At 39.0% G+C, this 24,785-nt stretch overlaps 1 protein-coding gene across 4 annotated transcripts in view; it reads right to left on the bottom strand.

Moving 5' to 3' along the window:
* Window positions 1-24,785, bottom strand: part of LOC108698311 (ectodysplasin-A) — an 87,159-nt gene that overhangs the window by 27,035 nt on the left and 35,339 nt on the right. For all 4 annotated transcript variants that reach the window (XM_018229707.2, XM_018229705.2, XM_018229706.2 and 1 more), the window contains exon 2: window positions 18,785-18,890. In XM_018229707.2, the coding sequence (XP_018085196.1) occupies window positions 18,785-18,890 (106 nt within the window). The remainder of the gene's footprint in view (window positions 1-18,784; window positions 18,891-24,785) is intronic.

Raw genomic sequence — 24,785 nt, 5'->3', positions numbered from 1 at the left:
TGGAGGGACTTGTAGGAATGCATGCACTATTTCAGTATTTCTTGTGTGTGACTAAAAACCCCATGTTCAAGGGATGGGGGGTGGTGGCATAGTTTACTATAAACATGTCACTGCCACAGAACATCCATCCCAAACCATATGCTGCTCAAACTATGACACCATCAGATCAGTAACTAAAAAAACAACCAACAACTTCAGCAAGTAAGCATGTGTAAAAGGGATGGAACCAATTAGCTTGAAAGATTAAAAAAAAATCATTAAAAAAAAAGAAATAAGTCAAATTTATTACAAATGCAGTTAAGCAGTACCAGGAAAATAAATATAAAATAAATATTACAACAATAAAGGGCCTTGTTAGAGAAGCTGAAAAATAAAATCATATTCTCCCAACTTGGGTTCATAAGAAAATCTGAATTCTGGAATTTGACATAATTGTAGGATTGTCTGGATTTGGCCAAACTGAATCAAATGCCTTGGTGCGGTGTTCTTCAATTGTCTTGGCACTTTAATACAGGTATGGGACCCTTTATCTGGAAACCCGTTACTCAGAAATCTCAAAATTACGGGAAGGCCATCTCCTATAGACTCAATTTTAATCAAATAATTTAACATTTTTGTCATGAGGAACAGTAATTTCCAGCATAGAAAGGGTTAGGTTTTCCACTTTCTGCCAATTCAATAAGCCTTCTTCTAGAATCCACATTGTGAGGAAACCTCACAGTAGGGGGTAATTCACAAATACCCACTAAATGTCATAAGGACAGACTGTCTGGCTAGGGGACTGAAAACACAATTATCATACCTGTGCTATAGTGGAGTGGTCTTGTCCCGAGGCAGATTTAAAGGTAATATTGTTTTATGCTCATAACTTAAATATCATCTAATACAGATATAAATCATTGCACCCATTACTTACGTTATAGCTAGGACTTGAGGAGTCCAAACATGCCCACATAATTATGATCCCTCCCAGTTACCTGATATTCTGATAAGGCCAGAATAAAAAGTGTTGGTCTTGGGGTATTTGGTCTCTATGGAAAGAGAATTAAATTTCCTACCCGATATTCATAGTTTTGTAATTTTGCTATACAACCACAAATAGTTTAGGCTGGTTGAAAGAACTATGTCTCCAGAATAGCCAGTTGTAAATTGGTGACCCACCCTCACCTTTTTCATTGGATGGGGGTGTGACCTCTCTCTTCCCAACCTGGATATTAAGGGTCCAGACAACTGGAAAGATTTGGGGACCAAGCTGCTTTGGGTGGTATATGTTGTTATTTCTTCCGTTCCCCCGGAACAGGACTCGTATAAGATCCTTCCGTAGGTGATGTATGTAGGTTTCTGTATTTTTATCCCTTTTTTGCTGCCTTGTATGTTATTTGTAATTGTATCTGATCTTTTTATATTTTATGCACTGTCCACTTTGGACTATTAAATCTACAATTTAAAAGAGTTTGTCTTTGCTGCTCTAAACAAACCTTTGAAGAGAAGTGTGTATGTCAAATGTATGCTAACCCCTCTTACCAGTTAGAAGGAAGGTTGCGTTAGCTTGATCCTTTGTCTGCGGTTGTGGGAGTTTTGTGTTGACTGTTGATTGCCTTAACCTATCTGCTGGAGTGAATGTCATAGTGCTTAGCTAGAAAGCTTAGTGGGATAAGGCTCTAGTAAGTGTCAGAGTGTCAAAAGTTGGGTGCTTGCAGCCCTTAACGGGGAAGGAAACCTAGTCGGCGCACCCTCCCTCCTCCCTCCTGGCCTACCCGTCCCGCTGGGCAAATGCCCCTAACTTGTTACTTATCCTTCTGCGCAGGTCCAGTCCAGGAAGTTCACAGACGACATCTTCTTCCACGCAATCTTCTTCCTGCTTTGAACGGCGCATGCGCAGTAGGATCATTTCGCCGGTACGGATCTACTGCGCATGCGCGTGACTTTTGGCGCATGCGCAGTAGATCGTACCGGCGAAATGATCCTACTGCGCATGCGCCAAAACGCCGTTCACAGCAGGAAGAAGATCGCGTGGAAGATGTCGTCTGTGAACTCCCTGGACTGGACCTGCGCAGAAGGATAAGTAACAAGTTAGGGGCATTTGCCCAGCGGGACGGGTAGGCAACAAATAGGAGGGGGGTGGGGGGTTTGCGCCGACTAGGTTTCCTTCCCCTTTAAGCGCGGTGGTGGCAGCTTTTAAGTTTTGGCAAGTTGGGACTGTTTGGGTGTGACAGTATGTGAGTTCTGCACAGGATAGCAAGGAACTGCGTAGGCCTTTACAGTTGCATGCTGTGTCACGTGAGTCTGTGGTGCGTGACAATTTTAAAAATTATTTTCTTTTTCTTTATACAAATAAAACAGTACCTTGTATTTGATCCAAACTAAGATATAATTAATCATTATTGGAGGCAAACCAATCTTATTGGGTTTATTTAATGTTTAAATAATTTTTTTAAGGTATGGAGATCCAAACTACAGAAGGATCCCTTATCTGGAAAATAACAGGTCCCATACCTGTGTAGCGCTAAAGTAAATTGAGTGCACCGTTCTCTATAAACTATGAGCTCCAATCCCAATACTGTTCTCCGGATGAGACGTTAAATCTTAGGGAGTAAGCCCTTGCAAACGGTGTGAAGGCAGGGTGTAGTGTTACTATAACTTGATGTAGGGTGCAATAATTGGGCGCGAGTGGTTCTTATAACTTAACCAAAGAACATATTTATTGAGCAATAACAATCCTCAATGGAGTGCACAAACAGAGCAAGCAGGATCATACAGCAACAGTGGATAGGCATATACTCACAGCACCTTTGGTCAGTAGCTGTCCTAGAGTGACCTCTTATGGTGAGTAGCCTATCCTTACTAGACATGACCTGTCTAGGTTCCACTCGAGCTCTGCCTGCCTGCTCAGGCCACAGCTAGCACAAGATGGACCCTGAGCACATGGCTGCCCAGGATTTTATACTTTAGCCCAGTGCATCTACTGCTCACTATTGTGAAGGGGCATAGCTTTTAGCAGGAATAGGAACAGGTTATCCCCTCCTAACTGTATTTTAGGACCCAGTTAGGCATCTATATCACTAGGGGACGCTGCTAAATAATACTGGGAGACTAATTTACTAGTCCCCTACATTTGTATCAAGATTTTTTTTTCTACTAAAAAATGTACATTATATTTTGTTGGGAATTTGTTTTGGATTTGCAGAAGATTTGTCAGTTGGCCAAATTCTCTGTGCTATATTATCTTTGGCACTTCAGACCCAATGGGCTAGAACTACTGGTTGCCCAAACAACTGCACTGGATGTACCCTCGATTGTTGAATTGTTCCACCCCAGACCGGTGCAATAATTTAGGCTGCAAACTAATGTAAACTTAACAAAACTGCCAGTTTTCTAAATTGCAATATGAATACACGAGTTCTATGAGATTAACTGCACAGTTTTAAGTATAAATATCTCCTTACACAAATATCAGTCAAAACTATTACATACTGCCATCTGCAGTCCAAAAAAATAAAAATAAAGGGATTGGTTAGAAAAAGGGCTGGGTGTGACTGTCCTATATAGGTATGGTCGAAAATGTACTGCATTTTCTTTTGGGAATGTTGGCAATCCCTCAGCAATTTTCCTGTAATGCAATAAATCCATGTGGTTTTCATTTTGTTGCTTTTCTTTTTCTTTGGAAATAGCATACACTACTGAACAAATTTGAAGTCACGCCATGTTTACTTCCTGGTTTTTTTTTTTACTGAGGCATGCTTTGGGAGAAAATAAATATTTCTAAGCTCCCTACCTTCCTTATCCTAGGTAAAAAGATGAAGATATACTTTTTACATAAAACAGTGGCCATACCTGAAAGGAAGGAAGACAAGGAAACAATGCCAACCCTTTCAAGGTGCAATATATACCCAGATGGTCAGGCAGTAGACAGGAAACTGGCCAAACTACCTAAGCAAATATGGGCAGGTAGTGCCAGCGTTAAATAAAGCTGAAAAAATAAAAATATAACTCTCAAAGTCCAGGAGAACGCTCAGGCTGCTGCCACACAAAAACATTTGCATCACCTCCAATAAATAAGGTTTATCCAACTAAGTTGTACAAAGGTTAAAAGGCTTTTGTTCACAAAAAAAGACTACAATGACAAAACTTTATCGACCTGTCCTTGAGTGTCACTGTTTATATCTCACAATCCTTTGTCTAATATTTACCAGATCTAAGGATTGAAGGTGGGCTTTATTTAAAAAAAATAAATAAATAAAAAAAAAAAGTCTCCAAAATCAGACGTTCTGGGTTGCGCACGTGCATTGCCCGGCACTGATGGACAAGCTCTTTTCTCTCCCATATTTGTCTGGGTTTACTCAGGGTACGGTTCCTGCTACCTGATGTGGGGCACTGCAAGCTTTTTGCTGGGGAGGCGGCCCCCTAATATTATGCCACTGTGTGCTAAATAATTTTTTTTTATATATATATAATATACTGTATATAACTAAAGAGAAAACTTGGAATGTTGCCTTCTGTCTACAGTAAGAGATATTCTTCGTCCAAAAATTCCATGTTGGCAAATAAATGCATCCTGGCCCAATGTAGGGCTGCAGACGATAACAAATTCAAGGCCGAGAATAACAAAGTCAAGGCAACTATTAGGCAAAGCCTCCATGACTTTCTGTAATGCTCAGACAGGCAAAGAAGTAATTTGCAGAGACTGTTTCTCTGTGAGCAATTTATGAAAAGCAGACAGTGAGGGACTCAACCGATTCACCTCTTCTGGCCTTTGCATGGATCAAACACGGAAAGCAACAAATTCTCAGCCTATGCTGCCCAGAATCACTGAAGAGAAAGCAGCCCAATCACTTTGAAGAGTACATTTACATTTCTAAAAAGATAAACTACAGAATCTCACTCGTCATAATCTTGGGGCGATTAAAAGCGTACCAAGAGCCGGGCAAGGCAGGCTGCAGGCTATGCTTTGTTTATACTCCAGATCTCACATCAGGATTAGATGTTCTATCATGAAAAACTATAAGTGGTGCATAAGCCAGATCCTCCTGTCAGGGAAGCAAGGAAACGCTAAAATACTTGGAAAAAGGAAGAGAGTTAAGTTTTAATGTTCAAGTTGAGAAACGGTACAACCATGCAATATTTGACTCGAGACCCATGCAGCTGTATCATGTTATACTCGCTGTGTCACAGTGTCACATGTGGCCCTCAAAAGCAAAATACCATGGTACCATCAATGATCAGGCTCTATACAATTGCACATTCAGGTGCTGACACCACTTAGCTCTAAATTAGTCACTGGCATCTCCTGCCAGAAATGTGTCATAAATAAGATCCTCTGCACTCCCATATCAGTACTCTAAAGGGAAAATAAAACACCCTTGTTGACACCAGATCAATCATTTGGGTTTATGTAGAAAAATAGCATTAAATGAACTTTTACAAATGAGTACAATTTTATTTTTCCTTAAACAGACACACCTGCATACAGATTGAAAGGAAGTCATGTTACTTGGCACAAAGTATAATGCAATCCCCTCCCTCACTTTATTTCACTGTAAAGTGATGTATTCCGGGACTTGAAGTTCCTCCATTTTCCAAATTGGGTGGTGCAAAGATTCTCTAGAAAGCAGAGGCACTATTTGTTTAGCAACCTCACGGGCGGTTTACTAAACCGCAATATGTGCTACAGACAAAATTAACGCCAGAATATTCACAAAGTTTTACCGCCACCTATGTAGTGGCGTAAAGGTATTTTTTTCTTCACCAGAAAATGTTCAAGGGGCAGGAAATATCCCATAACTGTTTTTTTTACCCATCATTCTTTGCTGACAGGAGAGAGATCTGTAGCTATGGCTGACAGGATGTTCTGGCTTCTGCTTCTATCTGCTGCAACAGCAGCAGTTTCAGCTCAGAGACGCAAATCGATAAAATTACCGCTAACGTAAGCTGGTTCGTTAACATAGCAACCGCAAGTGATCCCAATGACTTCTGAGCGCATCGCTGTTTAGTAAACTTAGTCGCTACGAATATTCTGCCGGAAAAATATTCTCAGCGATAACATGCAGAAACAAAGTCAGATTTACTGCACTTTAGTAAACGGACCCCTTAGAGTCATGACTGTCAGAAAAGTAATTTATCACAAACGTTTTGGCTTTCAAATATACTAATTTGTCAGAATTTGTACAATTATTGTTTCTATTGGGGGTTAGCGTCCATCTGCTGCATTAAAAACCCAATTTCGTTGTATCTCCAAATTGAATGCATTTTGGAATGTAATGCAAGTCTAAAAGGGACTTCAAAAATCAGTACAAATAATTTTCCATGCAGTATGAATCTGTAGTGGAAAATGTTTTGTAAATCTGACCTGATTGTTTTATTTTTCTGAGCAGTAACCATCACTCAAAATAAAAACGACCAGTTGCAGAGCTGCCCTGTGATCTGGGCCCCTTGAGAAAAGGAGAAAGAAATCTCGATCAAAGAGAATACATAAGCAAGGAATTACATTTTACATGACTGAATCTTGATACATAAATGCTCTTCCATCTGTCTTCCCTTAAATATACAGGTGCATATCATATTGTATGCACAGAATAGTATCTCTCTGCATATGGACAAAAGTATCCAACAGACAAGCGCCTGTCCAACATCTCATTTCAAAACAAGGGGTATTCATATCAAGCTGTTCCTTCTTTTAGCTTGATTTGTCTGTCAAGGCTTTCTATTAAATAGTTGAACACAGAGGGCAATACTGATGTTGGGGTGATCAGGACTGGTTTGCAGATGGTGGTCAGTTGTGTTGAAGACCTCACTACAGGCCAGTCAAATTCTTCAACTCCATTTTGAGAAGACCAATTCTGTACTAACCAGGAACAGTGAAAACTATGGGAGTTTTGTCAAAAATGTCATTATGCACTGCATTGAGGGCCCCCCAAGGCCAAGCCTATAGAAACAGTCCCAGATAATCATTCCTCCTTTACCAAACAATTTAATTGATTCTAGGCAATTAGCACTCTCCTGGCATCTGCCATCACCAGATTACCAGATAGAGAAGCCCAATTCATTAATTCAGAAACTGTTTTTTTACTGCTCCAGAATCCATTTTCTCTGCTGGCAGAAAACCACATTGCTCAGTGTTGAATACATTTCTGTAATGGGGCGAAAATGCATGTTTAATGTTTCTGGCCCATTATCAAATGTGTGTTTGTGCACTGCAGGCTTATCCCATGCATTTACACACCAGCTGAGAAAACAACCCACGTGCCATAGCCTACACTGCTGGTTTACCATTGGTAAAATCTGAAATCAATTTCAGTATGTGCTTCCGAAGAGCAGGACTTTACCTGCCCAGATTCTACCAACTTTTCCCTGAAAACTGTTTAGCTTTTCCCTTATGTAGTCCATATATTTAGTGTATCTATTCTTGGTTTGCTAAAAAGAGTTCAAGCCAAAAGGCAAGTATTACCTCCAGAAACGTCCACAGGGCAGAATTATCTTTAGATCACCTACAAGTATATTTTCCAGCCAAACACCCAACTCAGGTCTGATTGGTTAGATTCAGCCCCTGATTTCTGGAGAGGACACCAAGGCCAGGGCCTAGGGTGGCAGGATTTTAGGGGGCGCCATGAAGTCCAACCACACCCACATTGTTCAGAAACACTGGGGATGTGCAAAAGAAACCATAGTTTTTTAAATTTTCCATGCGCCCCCATTGCTCTGGTCCCGATGATGAAAATTTGAGCAAATACTGTAAAAGGGAGGGGATGGGGGTAACAATGACAGTGTGCCTAGGGGCGCCCACTATGTAAATCTGGCCCTGGTTAGATTACAGTATATAAATGACTGAAATGTTCTGAAGTATGTCTCTGTCCTCATCTGGATCAGAAGATGAAGATGTGCCTCAGGACCAGACATAGTTTAGAGATGATCAAAACCAGCTTCCTTACAAGAAACACACGTGGTTCTAGACAAACTACAGGGAAATATTTCATTACAAATGAAACATACAGAATAAGGCACAGGGTTATACAGGTTTTTGAAGATTTGTGGTTTTCACAGAAGCAGACATTGTAGGTCACATGTAGAGTAGTAGTTCCTTGAAGGAAAGACTAGTGTTAAGCACATAGACTTGTCATAAGTACAGAATGAAATAAGAAAGCTTACTATTTAGTCTTGCAAAAAACAAAAAATAAAACTAAAATCCTCATTCTTCTGTGTTGTGCTGTCAAGCCTGAACTGGTGCATTCTGGAAATATGCATCATTAATACTTGTTATGTTTAGGAGTGTTATGTTCTTTTGTAGTGAGCATATGTCTCCTAGGTTTTTATTTTAAAATGCTTATGTTTTAATAGCTGCTAACAATTTTAAACAGAAACACTGAATGTTTTAGACCAAGCCATGTCTGGTTATTCCTGCCAATGACCCACTTGCTCGAACTGTTCCGGTTTTGCCTGCCAATTGCCCAAAACTTTACTTTTGGGGGTTTTTTTGCTATTATATATAATATTAATAATGCCTGGTCCTTTTGTGCCTCACTTTTTTGAACAGTTCCAGCAAATTCAAAACAGTTGGTAAGTATTTACCAGTGACATCTTCTTCTACCCCCTTGTCCACTCAAAATGCTTTTCCCATCAAGATTTCCTACCAGGCTGGTGTGTTCTTTAGTGAAATAGAGACCATTTGAAAACACATAATAGCAGGTAGCCTTAATTTTCATATCCGACAGAAAACAAAGTAAAATCAGCATTTAGTTAGCCGGACCTCATCGCCTTTTGACTTGCTAAGAATTCGAGCTGGAAGCCCACTCACTTCCCATGGAATGGTTAACAATGTGTTCCCAGACAGCAAAGTAATATCCAAAATAAAGCGAAGAAGAGAAGTTTTTGAGTGCTATTGATGTAAATATGCTAATTTTTAGCGAGGTGTTTTGAGACAAACATAAGGATTCAGTAAAATTTGACAAACTGTTGGATGTAACACCTTTTTAAGTCCTCTCTTGGGGCTGAGAGTTGAAGGAGGCACAGTGCTATGCTCCTTTCATCATGCTATACATTGCCCGAAATATGACTGCATCTTTTAAAAGGCACCTATAAATTCTGCTTGTAAAAGATGAAAAAAAATATATCAGCATCTTGCCTTAATTTGTGATGTCAAACTGGTATTTTTCCCCCAAAGCATCTGACTTTACTTGGTCCCCAAAAAGCTTTATGTCCAATCTTCAGAACAAAGAGAATGTCAGAATTAAATGTAGCATACCTCCCATCAAGCCATGCGCCTGTCATTATTAGGGTTTCTGCTATGCCTGTTTAAGGTTAGCCACTGGAGCGAAGTGTCTGAAAACATTAATGGGATTTTCTTTTGCTTTTAGTAATTATTTCCCACATGGTCTACTGCATGAGAATACATTTTCACAACAATGTCCCCTAATGAGCAAGCCAGAATACGGTATTGAAGATATTTAGCAAAAAAAAGCCTAAGCCCCCTGACAAGGGAATTGCACAATTTGCAAGTAAATTTACATAGTTTCTCAGTTTCCACCTGAAATTCTGCACTTAATACATGTCACAAATTATTCAGGAAAATTACTCAATTTAATTTTTAAAAACAGATAAAGAGTATAGTAGAGAATACAAGAACATGTATAATATGTTATATTATCTTTATTATCTGGAATACTTATGAGATTATAGGTTTCCAGATAATAGACCCAATACCGGTTTTATTATTTATTGAGTCAGTTGTGGGATGGCAAAACTAAATGGCCATTTGCTTATCCCAGGGGTGCAAATGCAGAAGAACTAATGGGTGCAAGAGCACAGAGGCTTGCAGCCATTCTCCACAAGACACACACTGTGCAAAGTAAAGAAAAAATGGCTGAATGCACTTTGCATTACATGGGTATTAGTGGCCTGGCTTGGTGTTTAGTCATAGCTGAGAGAGGACAGAGAATGAATTTACATGAAACTGGAAATAAACAAAGTAACATTTGGGAAGTCATTTTTTTCAGTAAGCTCTATAGTGGCAGGGACCCACTCTACCCAACAGATCTAACAAATAGTTCTAATTTTTTCAAAAAACCTTGAATGACATTTAATCTGCTGGCATGCTAGCCAAAAAAAAAAAAAAAAAGACTATGAAAGAGGCCATACAGTCGCTTGGAAAAAAGCCCCCCCCATCTAATTCACATTATATTCTTGAGTAGGTTACCCAAGACTTTGATTGAAAATATCCTCAATTATTGTCTTGTTTGAATGTGAATCGATAATTTTTGTTGTATTGAGCGAAAAAATCATCTTATTTTATCCGAGACAGCTTGACTTTTGACAGTATGTGTTCTAATAGTCATTTTAGTTGATTGTTGGACTTTGGCACAATTACTATTTAATACGAAGTGGGGAGAACTGTTTTGAGTCCGATTCAAGATACTATGTTTTTGTGCAAAACTTGCAAAAAATATCTTTAGGGTGGGGGTGAGGAGCAAAGACGGGATTCAGAGGAGGGAATTGAGATGGAGGAGGGTACATGAATGGGTGTGGGTAGAAGCAGGACCAGACCAAAGGGGTAGGCAACTGCCTAGGGCGCAATGACTGGAGGGGGCGCACTTATCACTGGGGAAAAAAAACCCTCTGGGGTTTGTTTAATCTTATACAGGAGCCGCAGCGCTCCCCCACCCTCGGAGCATGAGCGTGACTTCCAATTTTCTTTGACATGCTGGCGCGATGAAGCGCTAGCGCACATACATTAAACTGCGGCACAAGTCACTACAAAGAGGAATCGGGCAGAGACAGGACTGGCTGCTGGTACTGTGGGGGGAAGTGCTAATATAGGAGGGGGGCGCTGATTGGAACAGTTGCCTAGGGCAGTGATCCCCAACCAGTAGCTCGCGAGCAACATGTTGCTCACCAACCCCTTGGATGTTGCTCCCAGTGACCTCAAAGCAGGTGCTTATTTTTGAATTCCAGGCTTGGAGGCAAGATTTGGTTGCATAAAAAACAGGTGTACTGTCAAACAGAGCCCCCTGTAGGCTGCCAGTCCACATAGGGGCCAACAAATAGCCAATTACAGCCCTTATTTGGCACCCAGGAAGTTTTTGCATGCCTGTGTTGCTCCCCAATTCTTTTTATTTTTGAATGTGGCTCACGGGTAAAAAAGGTTGGGGACCCCTGGCCTAGGGTGTCAAACTACATTGGTCCGGCTCTGGGTAGAAGGCACTTGCAGGGGGGGTAATAAGGCAGGAAACTGTTGGGACAGTGTGGGAAAAGGAGAAGACTACAAATAGTGGCAGATTTATCAAAATGTGAATTTAACAAATAAAAAAAAATAGAATTGTAATTTTAACTCACCATTTAATAAATATGGTTCTAAATATCCATAGGAATGAACTGAATGTGGGCGAGTTTTTATTTATTAAGCTCTAAACTCACATTTTGATAATAAATCTGCCTCATAGTGTTGCAGTCAGAAGAGGAGGAAGCCAGAGGCGCAGGGCTAGGAGAAAGAAATGTGTGCTCAGGGCTGTGCTTCCATACGGGGCTTAGTCCCACCACCTAACTGTTGCCAGGAGGCACCAAATATGGAAAGTTATTGAAGAGCACTGCAGGTACATGGAGTAAGGACGCACTGGCCTGCTCCAAATGCATGTAAAGTGGTATATGGTTTAAAAATCGGTGGGCTTGTCCCCTTGGTTTCATATATTTTAACAAAGTTTGACTTGATTATGTGCATTAGATGTCTTCAAAACTGCATATAGATGTAAGGGGTCATTTACAAATGCGGATGGGTAAGAGTCACATCTTAACAGGTCTCATACTCATACCTATATAATTTGGCAATGGAAATCCATAATTTGTGTGGGAATTTACATGTTCAAAGTAGTATTATTCCCCAAAACAAGTTATATTTTCAGATCCTAAATATATTTTAGGCAAAGGGCTGTATCCCCCAGCTGGAATAAATTTAGCACAAGAATGTTTGCAATTATTAGCCTAATCCAATCACACCGCATGAAAATTGTATGCACTTTCCTCATGTGCAGCGGGCAGTCACATCAATATAGAAGTGCATGTGATTCACTGTGGGAGGCTACTCACAAATGTGCATGACTAAAAACACACCCTGTTCTGCTTTCACAATTCTACACTTGCTATCATCTACAGTGACCGATACTTTGCAGATCTACTTCCACATCAGAGACAAAAAGAACTTGGCCCAGTTATGAACCCTGGGGAAACCAGCAAGTTACACTACATGAACCCTATAGGCAAAAATGAAACTTTAACAATAACTCTTCCCTCTCCTTTAGCTCAGCAATGCTATTATTTTTAGCATGCAATACACCATAACCCAAATATTTTACTCATAGATTTCCAATAGTACAACTTACTATTATTTTAGTATTCAAGACACAGGGAGTTGAGAGCAGACTGAAGATCACATTTGCATGGTTTTGCTCCTTGCTGCACTGTGCCTTAAATGGGTGATTCACCTTTAAGTTAACTTTTAGTATGTAATAGGATGGTTAATTCTAAGCAATTTTTCAATTGGCCTTAATTTTTAATTTTGTTTAGAGTTTTTTTGTTTGCCTTCTTCTTCTGACTGTTTCCAGCTTTGAAATGGGGGTCACAGACCCCATCTAAAAACAAATACTCTGTAAGGCAACAAATTTATTGTTATTGCTACTTTTTAATACACATCTTTCTGTTTAGGTCTTTCCTATTCATATTCCAGTCTCGTATTCATATCGATGCATTGTTGCTAGGGTAATTTGGACCCAAATCATACCTTAACTGAAAATGAGCCGATGTAGCTTAGCACACCAGGACATCTAATCTGGCAGCGTCCCAGGCAAAACATTGGCAGGAACATTTCCAGCAACTGGAGAGCAGGCAGTGTCAGCCCACAGCTGCAGTGGAGTAAACACATTTTGGGTGCCCTTTATGGTTGACTTGCCGTTCTGTTCTAGGAAGATATTATCCAACTATGCTGAAACGTAAACCATTTTTCGATAGATTATTCCTCCTTTAAGTTCTGCAAAGGCATGAAAACTTTCAAATAAAAATGAACGAATGTTACAAATTAATGTCATATAGCTTATGTATTCCTTAAAGTGGACCTGTCACCCAGACAAAAAAAGCTGTATAATCAAAGTCCTTTTCAAATTAAACATGAAATCCAAATTCTTTATTTTTTTTTATAAAAGTGTTCATAGCTGTTGTAAAATCATTTAAAAATGTCAGCTGTCAATCAAATATTGCCTGCCCCTCCTCTATGCCTTAGGCATAGAGGCGGGGCAAGCAATTACTTTTACTTTCCATTCAGCACTTCCTAGATGTCACTACACTTCCCATATTCCCCCAGTTCTCTTAAAGGAGAAGGAAAGCTACGGAGGCATTTTATTGCCAATAGATTAGCTGCAATAGTGCAAGCTAGAATGCTATATTTATTCTGTAGAATGTTTTACCATACCTGAGTAAAAAGCTCTAGAAACTCTCTGTTTGTTTAGGATAGCAGCTGCAGTATTAATGTGGTGTGACATCACTTCCTGCCTGAGTCTCTCCCTGCTCTGGGCTCAGATTACAGTAGAGAAGGGAAGGGGTGGGGAGAGAGGAGCAAACTGAGCATGCTCTTGCCCAGGGCAATGAGGTTTAAGCTGAAGGCAGGAAGTCTGATACAGAAACCCATGTTTACACAATAGAAGGAAAGAAACGCAGTGTTTCTTTTGACAGGGGACTCAGAGCAACATTACTTGGGGGGTTTACTGGTATATTTAGATGGACCTTACTGATAAGGCTTACTTAGTTTTAACCTTTCCTTCTCCTTTAACCATTTAATTGTGTAACCAGGGCATGCGGATGGACATCAGGTCCCCCATTCTGGTGCACAAACAAGACTCTGAGATGATGCAAGGCTTGCCTTAATAACAGTGTCCACAAAATGGCTCCTGCCTGCTTGCTATAATTATGAATTCCCAAACTGATGGAATACATTTATACAGTGTAATTAAAGTTCATTTTGCTTGACTAACATGATAAAATAGGATTTGGAATAATTTTTTGGGGGTGACGAGTCCCCTTTAAAGGAATGGTTATGTTGCACAGCATGTTGCACTTATGTGAAAGTCCACACTGTAAGACTCAAATGCATGTAGAAGTTTACATACCTTAACAGGACCTAAGATAAGTGACATAGTCCATACTGTTTTTCAACTGTCTTGGGGACTCCTTTTCAACTTCCAAACATTTAACAGACCCCCCAAATGCCACTAGTTGCTTTTTTTGCAATCAGACAGTGACACCACAGACAAAACTAAACAAAAAAAAAAAACTATGCGTGCATGACTATGAAAAAGAATTTTAGTTAAGAAAGTATGTGCAGCTAACTCTGGTGGGTTTGTAGGCCACATGGGGTTCACATACCTCTGCTTACCAACACCTAGTGCAAGTATAGAGCAATAAATTCAATCATAATGGCAATATTTATGAAGTCAAATATACAGTATGTAGTATGTTTACCAACGGAGACCCACAATCATGTAGAAGACCCCATCATGTGTAGTCTTTGAAATGCATGATTATTTAAAGAGTATTTACCACTGCATTATACACCTATAACAACAGAAGGATTGTGAATTTACATGTAAAATTTTGCACTGCTTTAATAATCTACCCCAAAAACAATGCTAAAGCCAGACATCCACTTTACTTCTGCTGTCCAGGAGAGCTGGTGGCACTCAGCATTTGTATTGTAGGATGCCAGCCTCTGTCATCTCCGTGGTGGGCATATACCAGTTAGGAAGCCCAGACATTAAGGCCTGCTGCAGTGATTTTGCCAAAATAATTATATTATGGCATTTCCAAGATGATGTTGAGCTGTAAACTGCCGCTCAATCTGACTTTGTGTGATGAAATGACAAACAATTCATTAAGAGCCATGCACAATTTTCCAAAAATAAATGTGCGATATTTATGGGATAAGGTTCCATTTTCTGAAAGGCATGGTAACATTAAGCAAAATAAAGGCACAAGGCTTCAGGCCAATCGGCAGAAGGTGACCTCTTAATATTCTTTACAGTGATATTATTTACAGTAGGGTTTATATTATAAATATAAAGGGAATGGAATATTCAATGGAGGGTTTCATAAAAGGTAAATAAGTTAGGGTTCATACCAGTCATAAGAAATAAGGAGGTGCAAATATAAATTATGGTGAGGTAGTTCTTAAAATATGACTGATGTCACATGATAAACAATGATACACACTGTTAACTAGTACCAATCTTAATATTACCTGTGCAAAACAACATGATAGGTTATATTTTTTACTTGTGATGCAAAAAACAGAAACTTAGCCTGGGATCAAAATTGTAATGGACTCACTCTGAGCTTTAATATGGTTATCTTAGGGGCAGACAGAACAGTTTGCTCGTCCAATTAGGTAGGTGAAGATTAAAATCCAATTGAACCCTTTCCCATTAGCATGAGATGTATTGATGTGTCTGCAATTCACAATTTCCATGCACCGTTTTGTATTTGACTTGCTGTAAAGACAATCGTAAATTGTTAAATGCCAATTTTATTAAAATGTTTGTTTTAAAGCATGAAATTTTTTTTTACCAAAATTTAACCAAAGTTGGAAATCAGTCTACAAGTGTTTGTGCCATCTGGCCATTGTTCAGATCCCATGTGCTGAAATATGGTTCTGCGGCAGCATGCAGCTGTAATCATGTGACCTATATTCTAAAATGTCCATGCAGTGTATGTGGGTAAAACAACCAGGTTAAGACTGAAGAACATAAAAGTGATATCAGAACCCAAATTTTGCAAAATGCTTCACCGCAGATATACTGCACAGTTAAAATGGCCTAGTCTAGAAATGAGAGAATTTAAGTAGCACATGGGATAGGATATGGGGCATATTCTCAGCCAATGTTTTGGCTGAAGCACCCTGTTGTTCAGATCAAGGTACCGCCACTCAAACTTCTATGCTCTACTCACTGGGAATCACAGAGCTGGATATGGAATCTAGGCAGCTATACTGATGAAAATCATCAGTCATCCCCAGATCTTGATTTCGTTGTTATATAATGTGTCATTATTTCTTTAAAACAGTGGTTCCAACACTGTGGGGTTTACTCCCTAGGGGATTATTTTTCTACCCACGGGGGATTATTTTTCTACCCATGGCTGATACAGCAATGTTTACATGACATAGTGGGGCACAGACCAGATGTTGGACCTCAAAGGAGGGCCCAAACCAAAAATGGCCAAAGCACTGATTTAAGGTCAACTAAAGATTTCATGGCAGAAGAAAGCAGATAGAAGAAGGATGTAGCTGCTGTGGTTAGAGACAGCTATCTGCTGCTTAGACAAGTCTTCTAAAGTGAGAAAGAAAAATTACAGTGTTTTTATTAGCGATTAAGAGATCTGTGTTTATTTATGGTTTTTGGATTACCTGAAGGGTAAAACATATGATAATTAACACAGGGCCTGCCACCAGGACCAATTATATCAAGTATTATTAGGGATGCACCGAGTCCAGGATTCGATTCAGGATTTGGTTCAGGATTCAGGCTTTTTTTAGTAGGTTTGGGATTCGGCCGAATCCAAGTGTCTGTCCAAATCGAATCCAAATCCAAAAAATCTTGTGACTTTTCGTCACACAAACCAGGAAGTCAAATTTTTTTTTTAACAGTGTGTGGTTCTTTTTCCTCCTTCTACCCCTAATTTACATATGCAAGTTAGGGTTTGGATTCGGTTCGGTTACGTTTTATAAGTGCTTGAATATCCTTCTCAGTAATATTTAATACCCTCTAATACACACCTGTAAACTGTAACTGGAGGGGGCACAGGGTTTTTAAAACACCTTTGCTTTCTTTTAAAGTAGCCTGCTAGGAGCAGACACCATCAAGCACAGCTTGAAAGGTCAGTCTCTGCTGCGTGACTGCACTCTAAGGATGGCAAGGCATTCTTGAGCTAATCGGCAGGTATGCTATCTCAAAAGATTATTTTTAAAGCATAAAATAGACATGCATTAGTCAATGGTACCAGAAACCTGACCTATTCTTTCTCAGGTTGCTTCTTATTGCTTTCATTGTTCAGCATGCAGCTGCCATCACAGCATTTTGGTTCCTGTGTACTACACACCTAGGTATGTGTTATATTCACCTAAATGCTGCAGAACCTAGTTATTTCTGGCTACGACCAGAAATTTTTGTAATTTATAGCAACATCTCTAATGCAACTAAAACACTATGGGGGAGGAAAAACGAATATAATTGATCTGACATCTACATCATTATGTACTGGGCTATCAATTACAGCATGTTATATAATTAATACAGTGAATAAAAGATTATGATAAACACCATTCTGAAGGTAAAGGAAAAATTTACAGTCTCTAGAAGTCCTGCGGCACTGCCAGGTTTTATGGCACTGTGGATAGCTGGTTAATGGATCTCATACCATACTTCAATGTGTATAATTCTTGGAATCACTAACAATTCTTTCACTGCTTTTTTGCAATAATCTGGTCATGTTATTGCTTAAACTCGGATATCCCTGCATGAGGTAGGAAATAAAATACAGAACATAAGATCTAAAGCCCATTTGTGTATGTCGCATTTGTATTAGGCTCATTAGGGGACACTTCTTTGGCTTAGTGAGTTCCAGTGAATCCAATCGGGCTACGTGCTAGCACATCACACATTTACAGTATATACCAACTAAAACATCTTTTGATTTAACATTAATATTGGCTTTGAAAAGGCCAGGAAAGCAAATACACTTTAGCGCTCGTTCAGCAGTGTCTAATCTTTGTTCCTTTCTTGAATAAACAGAGGACATATGCTTTGAATCTTCTACTACAATCGTTTAAATATGAACAGCATTATAAGAAGTCCTGCCAATATCTTTTGGAACGCAAGTCAGTATTTACAACAATTACATAAGGTATAGCGCATATATACGGTAAAGAAGCAATTTCTCTGTTTCGTGATCCTGGCTTCATTAACTTTCAAAAACAAACTTTGAAAAAGAATACTTGGTTAATGTGCAAGCAGTGAATTAAAACATTCAGACATTCGATGGGCGCCTGAGAACGCAATGATTCAGTGTAACGGCAGCATACCTCTTTATAGTCTCGATCCATGAACCGGATCACTTAAGAGTACTGGCTGCAATTTTTGAGGGCAGCAACCCAACTGAACCATGTATTTGTACAGGGTAGTAAAATGGAATGGCGTCCTTCTCATGTAATCTTGTGATGAACAACGTACAAAATCAATAAAGTGGGCACTGCCACTTCCCATGGAATCAACATTTTTTTCCTGCTGTGTGTTAGAAATCAACCAGTTTAGTCTGGAAAAAGAAATTTGGGGATTTCAGATGTCTTCTCAATATGCTGTGGGTTTTCAGACAGAAACATTAAGAGTAAAAAAAACATGATTTTTCATACACCACTACAGCATACTGCATTTTATTTATTTGATAGGGAAAGCATATCACACAGAAGACATAACAAGAGTCTGCATCTCCTTCGGCAACTTGAGGCTTCTCCAAAAAATCTTTATAAAGGCCACATCATCCTCTTATCATATAAAAACCTAAAAGCATCCTGCACACTTACAGTCGTCTAACTGGCAAAAGGGAAATTAGATAATCTTACCTGAAGCAAGAAGTATCCTTAAAAATCACTCACTTTCCCTTCCTTTTTATCCTTTATACACATGACACTAAAGAAGATGAAGTCACATTTACCCAGTTGAATGAACTGGGATCATAAATGCCCTGGAGTTAAAGCAACACTTACTCTCAGAGCCTTCGCTGCCTTTGTTCCTTCTTGTCCTCCGTAAATGCCTGCTTTCTTCTTCCAGATGTGATTTCACTTCAGCACTCAAGCTATTTAGCAGCGCTACCTGCAAGGGAGAAGGTTAAGGACCATAGTTTAATGTGGACCAGAGATAAAAGGAAAAAAACACAAAGTACAATGATGGCCGGGCAGGGCACAGCAAATGCGAATTGTTTATGGTAACACTAATGGGAAGATTAAACATGGGGTGTAAAAAATGGCTGAATAACTCACAACACAATGGCAGGCATCGCCGTGCAAAAAACGGAGTAAAAATTGTGTAAAATTTTTCTTTCAGCAACTTCCACCGGAACTTCCACAGCTTTTTACCCCATTTTTCTGGCAATTTCATTTTATCCAGCATCGTGGATTCATAAAATTCAGCTTTTTTCCTTATATGCAAATTAATGCAAAACATTGTGATCACAGAAATCATTAATTTTCACTATATTTGATTTTTTTTTCTGTGGTTCTCCTTCTGTGTTGATCATACCTCCTACATTTTCTTCTACTTTCTTTTTCTCTACAACCCTCTTTTCTACCTCTCTTTGCACTTGTTAACACCATGGACTGAGGTCAAATTACTTTTTGAGTGATCATCGTGAACTCACAAACACAGACTTTATCCTGATGCACAATCTTTCCACATACTTGACCTACCTTTCAATATATAGTGAAAGTTCAATTTTATATCCCCTGATTTTAAGTTTTTCCTCAAGGGTAGTTTTTCCTTTCTGGTATTTCTTCGATGCGGCTGATATATTTTGATAAGACTACAAATGTAGGGGTCCTCCACCCAAAAAGTTTTTTTACTGTTATTTTCAATGGCTTTAAAGATTGGTTATTGTAATTGCTATTAAAAGCACAGTTTGGCTTTATAAAGTATAGAAACCACAGTGAGTGCTTTAGAGTCCAGCTGTAGAGGGAGAAAAAAACACTGATAAATGTATAGTAGTTGCTAATATAAATATAATAGTAGATAAAGTGCTTACTGCCAAAGTGTTTGTATATACATCCAGTGCTCAGTGCTTCCATTTTTTTCCACTGGAGCACTTACCAATGTTTCCATAAATATATACAGATATGGGACCTGTTATCCAGAATCCTCGGTATTTCTGGATAACGGATCTTTCAGTAATTTGGATCTTCATACCTTAAGTCTACTAGAAAATCATGTAAATAGAGTGGTTTTGCTTCCATTAAGGATTAATTGTATCTTAGTTGGGATCACGTACAAGCTACTGTTTTATTATTACAGAGAAAAAGGAAATAATTTTTTAAAAGTTGGATTCATTAATTATAATGGAGGCTATGGAAGATGGCCTTTCCGTAATTCAGACTTTCTGGATAATGAGTTTACCGATAATGGATCCCATACCTGTACTATTTGTTTATTAAATGGATGTGATAGCTCATTTATTAGTGTTGGTAAAAGGATTTAGAATTGATTGCACTACTAATTTTCCCCACTACTCTCTATATTCTCTGTACAAATGATTTTGGAGGAGAACGGGCTTTTGCTAAGGTTTTTCATGAGTCAGAACCAGAGAACAAAATGGCATTAAAATGCCAAAAAAAACATGAAGAAAGTTATAAAAGTAGAAAAATCTACAGTTACAGGTACATCCTGAGACAGAAAGAAAGCACTGGTGAACTCAGCACCGCAAAAAGACCTGGACGTCCACGGGAAGACAACAGTGGTGGACGATCATAGAATCATTTTTCATGGTGAAGACAAGTGAACAACACTCTTCAGGAGGTAGGCGTATCAATATTCAAGTCTACCATAAAGAGAAGACTGCATGAAAGTAAATACAGAGGGTGCACTGCAAGGTGCAAGCCACTCATGTGCATCAAGAATAGAAAGGCTAGATTGGACTTTGCTAAAAAAAAAAAAATCTAAAAAAGCCAGCACAGTTCTGGAAAAACATTCTTTGGACAGATGAAACCAAGATCAACCTCTACCAAAATGATGGCAAGAAAAAAGTATGGAGAAGGCATGGAACAGCTCATGATCCAAAGCATCCATCATCTATGAAACATGGCAGAAGCAGTGTGATGGCTTGGGTGTGCATGGCTGCCAGTGGCACTGGGACACTAGTGTTTATCCATGATGTGAAGCAGGACAGAAGCAGCCAAATTAATTCTGAGGTGTTTAGAGACACCAGCTAAATGCACTCAAATTGTTTGGGAGGCGTTTCATAATGAACCAAAACATACAGCCAAAGCAACCCAGTTAATTAAAGCAAAGAAGTGGAATTTTCTTGAATGGCCAAGTCAGTCACCTGATCTGAACCCAATTGAGCTGCATTTCACTTGTTGAAGACTAAACTTCAGACAGAAAGGCCCACAAACAAACAGCAACTGAAAGCCGCTGCAGTAAATGCCTGGCGGAGCATTAAAAAGGAGGAAACCCAGAATCTAATGATGTCCATGAGTTTCAAGCTGGCCATAGATGCAAAGATCAAATCTTTCTAACCATCGGACTTCCCCATCACACGACCTGCCACTAACCATTCCGATCAAATAAAGTAGTAAAAACAGATCAGCCGATGTTCTGCCCGACAGCAATCGTATGAAAGTTATGGCCGACAAAGCTGGTGACAGTCTCCACCTGAAAATCATACGATCGGCAATACATGCAGAGAAATTATCGGCAGCCAACAGAAATCTTTTAAACTGGCCGATCGACCAAACAACCGATCTCCGTGGGATGAAAAATGCCGGGAGTCTCCAGACACGGTCCGAAAATCGGATCTTTGCGTCTATGGCCAGCTTAAGACTTCAGGCTGTCAATGCCAGCAAAGGGTTTTCAACCAAGTATTAGAAATGAACATTTTATTTCAGTTTTTTAATTTGTCTAATTACTTTTGAGCCCCTGAAATGAAGTGATTGTGTTAAAAAAAGGCTTTAGTTCCTCACATTTTTATGCAATCTTTTTGTTCAACCCACTGAATTAAAGCTGAAAGTCTGCAGTTCAACTGCATCCGAGTTGTTTCATTTAAAATTCATTGTGGTAATGTACAGAACCAAAATTAGAAAAAAAGTTGCCTCTGCCCAAAGATTTATGGGCCTAACTGTATATGGGGCAAGTGAAATAGCTCGTTGTCGGAGGGATTTTTCACTTTACAATAAAGTCTAGCCTAAAGCAAACAGCAAAATACAGTAGCTTGAAAACTGGGTGTATATAGAATAAGATGTTCGTGCCCATGGCCAAAAAACTCTGAATTACCTAGTACTTAATTCAAACTAAGCTGCATAACTCCATATTGGTGGAGAAAAAAAAAATCATATTGGGTTATTGTTTAATTCTTTTTAGTTGACCTAAGGTATGGTAATCCAAATGACAGAAAGCCTGAGACAATGTCAGCAAAGATAAACTTTATTGAAATGTTAACCTATAGAACGGTTTCAGAAAAAAACATAGATTTTCCCAATTAAATATTGGTAATTTGGTTTCATTGACAAATATGCAGCGTTTTCTATATATTTACCTGGAAAGGTACCACTGAATAGATCTTCATGTACCCTATTGCCAGCCAGGCATATGCTCTATCAAACAGAGCCTCCTGTAGGATGTCACTTCACATAGGGGTTACTAAATAGACAATCACAACCCTTTTTTGGAACTCCCCCCCCAGGAACTTTTATGCTTGTGTTGCTCCCCAACTCTTTTTAAATTTAAACATGGCTCATGGGTGAAAAAAAAAAAAAAAGATAGGAGACCCCTACTCTATATACTCGCCAGAGAGTCAAAGACCACGTGGCCCGGGCAAATCACTAATTCTATAAATCCTCTGAGCTACCCAATGGCTTGCAATTGTGTTCTAACGTTATTTAAACTGGCATCATGTATGGAAACCTCCACAGCTCTGCATTCTGGTGGATTAAAACCTACACTCACAGTAGCACAATGTGCCTAAAATGCATTATGGTGCAGGTGTCAATATGGTGTCACTATTATTATTGGGAGGGGGATCCAAGAAAATTATGAGTTATTATGACTGATTGTCGGCGCTATATAAATAAATGATGATGATGATGATGAAAGGATGACTGATAAACTACAACTTGGCTGCTACTTTAATCATGTAGAGCTCAGGAACGAAAATCTTTAAAGATAGATTAATTTTAAAATGTCAAAGACAATCACTTAATTTAATCAAAATCAATAAGAGACACTATTTTCAAGGCAGCTAAATATTTGGATCTAAAAAAAACAAAAAAAAAAAACGTAGCTATGTGGAAAGGGAGACCTCTTGTGGCTGTGAATAAATGACTAATCATTGTTTTAATATGTATGCCAAAAATAAAAAATAAAATGGAACCATTTACAGATGTACCAGACCAGGGTTACTAATTCTTTTACTCTGGGTCCCCAGGGTAAGTTTGGCTGTCAGTCTTGTGAGCCAAACATTAGTTTAGGATGATTTATTTACTACGGCCCATTGTACGGAGATATTTAATTGTATGAAAGAGAATAGTGGAGATCCACACTGAACAACAAGAATATCTTCTATATTTCCCTTTGGTGTCAAAAGAGACCGGTCCATCCCCTGTTCTTTGATATTGTATCAACAATTGGAAAACTCGTTATACAAGAGTACTACATATATAGGACCGGTTATCCAGAATGTACGGAACCCGGGGTTTTGGGGTTTTCCGGATAACAGATCTTTCTGTAATTTGGCTCTTCATACCTTAAAGGAACAGTTCAGTGTAAAAATAAAAACTGGGTAAATAGACTGTATGTGCAAAACAAAAAATGTTTCTAATATAGTTAGTTAGCCAGAAATGTAATCTATCAACGCTTGTGTGACTGGATGTCTAACCTATTAGCCAAAAACCAACTTCCTGCTTTTCCGGTCTCTAACTGAGTTAGTCAGAGACTTGAAGGGGGGTCACATGGGACATAACTGTTCAGTGAGTTTGCAATCGATCCTTAGCATGCAGTTTTAAAAGCAACAGTTATGATCCATGTTCACCCCCCCTCAATCACTGATTGTTTACTGCCTGATAACCAATCAGTGGAGATCTGAAAAGCAGGAAGTTGTATTATGTTCTTTTCTGTTAAACACCCAGTCACTCTAGTCTGTTTACATTACATTGGCTAACTATATTAGAAACATTTTTTATTTTGCACATACAATCTTTTTACCCAGTTTTTATTTTTACCCTGAACAATTCCTTTTACCCAGTTTTTATTTTTACCCTGAACAATTCCTTTAAGTCTATCAGAAAATCATGTAAACATTTAATAAACCCAATAGGCTGGTTTTGCCTCCAATAAGGATTAATCATATCTCAGTTTAAATCAAGTACAAGCCCCTTTTTTTATTTTTATTTTTAATTATTCAGCTTTTTCAGCAGCTGTCCAGTTTGGAATTTTAGCAGCTATCTGGTTGCTAAGGACAAATTTAACCTAAGAACCAGGCAGAGACTAGAAGATGAACAGGAAAAGGTCTAAATAGAAAGACAAGTAGTAAAAATCTGCAATAACATTGTAGCCTAACTGTGAAATAGGTTTTTAGCTGAAGGGGTCAGTGACCCCATCCGAAAGCTGGAAAGGGTTTAAGGAAAATTGGAAATATGAAAACTAAAAAAAGATAAAAATTAAGATCAATCCAAAAGTTGCTAAGAATGGTAGATTCTAGAACAAGCTAGAGTTACCTTAATGGTAAACTACCCCTATAAGGGGACCTTACCCAAGATCAAATGCAAAGGATGACAAGGCTGCTTCATTGTAATCAAGGCAGGTAACTATACGATACATAATGCATATGTAGGTAATCCCTGTAGCTTTAGTGTTTCTGGCAGGGATAGGACAAACATCTAAGCCTGTTTCCACCGTACTGGGTTTTGTTTAAGCGTAAAACACATGCAACATCAGGGGCGTAACTACAGAGGAAGCAGACACTGTGGCTGCAGGGGGGCCCAGGAGGTATAGGGGCCCCACAAGGCC

Source organism: Xenopus laevis, chromosome 8L, assembly GCF_017654675.1.
Source record: "Xenopus laevis strain J_2021 chromosome 8L, Xenopus_laevis_v10.1, whole genome shotgun sequence".
Taxonomy (NCBI): domain Eukaryota; kingdom Metazoa; phylum Chordata; class Amphibia; order Anura; family Pipidae; genus Xenopus; species Xenopus laevis.
Note: the sequence above shows the minus strand (reverse complement) of the source record. Positions and strands in the feature narration are given on the sequence as shown.